Source organism: Cyprinodon variegatus, unplaced genomic scaffold, assembly GCF_000732505.1.
Source record: "Cyprinodon variegatus isolate N-32 unplaced genomic scaffold, C_variegatus-1.0 Scaffold247, whole genome shotgun sequence".
In the NCBI taxonomy this organism is placed as follows: Eukaryota; Metazoa; Chordata; class Actinopteri; order Cyprinodontiformes; family Cyprinodontidae; genus Cyprinodon; species Cyprinodon variegatus.
The window spans coordinates 925,414-926,142 of NW_015150700.1; the positions used below are offsets into that span (position 1 = coordinate 925,414).

General features: G+C 40.7%; 1 protein-coding gene across 1 annotated transcript in view; it reads left to right on the plus strand.

Annotated features, from left to right (window-relative positions):
- The window catches only part of LOC107089315 (sodium channel protein type 4 subunit alpha B-like), a 58,434-nt gene that overhangs the window by 27,001 nt on the left and 30,704 nt on the right, over positions 1-729 (plus strand). The window contains exon 5 of the mRNA XM_015382038.1: positions 491-580. Coding sequence (XP_015237524.1) covers positions 491-580 — 90 coding nt within the window. The remainder of the gene's footprint in view (positions 1-490; positions 581-729) is intronic.

The window sequence follows — 729 nt, forward strand, 5'->3', positions numbered from 1 at the left end:
CATCCTAAATTTAATGCAGAAAAGCAGCTTCATTGTGTTGTCTGATGGAAAACAGAGGCAGAATAGGATCCCCATAAAGACAGGGTGACCCCAAAATCATGCTACATAAAGAATTAGAACAAAACCAGTAAATAGACGAGCCAAAGCAAGAGGGGAATATGAACAACTCTGTAATGGAGCCAGAGCAGAACCACCATTAAGTAAGAACAGAACCATAAAGGACTCGGAGTAAACCATCACAAAGGTGCAAAGGAACAAACCCAAATAAAGGCTGAAACAAATCCACAGGGGAACCAGATCAAAACTGGAATTTAGACAGAACCAAGATACATCAAATACACAAATAAATAGAGGCACAAGGTAACTTAGTGTAATCAACCAAAGTGGAGAAGGAACTGAAAGGATCATGCAAGTTATTTAGCCGCTTCAGCTGAAAGGGTTTTATTCATGCAAAATCTGATAAACTGATTTCTTTCCTTAAAATTAAAACTTTATTCAGTTTGTTCATCATGGTGACAATCCTGACCAACTGTGTGTTCATGACGATGAGTGATCCTCCATCGTGGAGCAAGACGGTTGAGTAAGCACGCACACACACACACACACACACACATTGTGTCACAATATCCTTGTGGGGACCTTCCATTGACTTCCATTCATTTCCCACTAATTTATATGGCCTAACCGTGACCCTTGCCCTAACCCTGTGGAATCCATGCCTAACCCTAA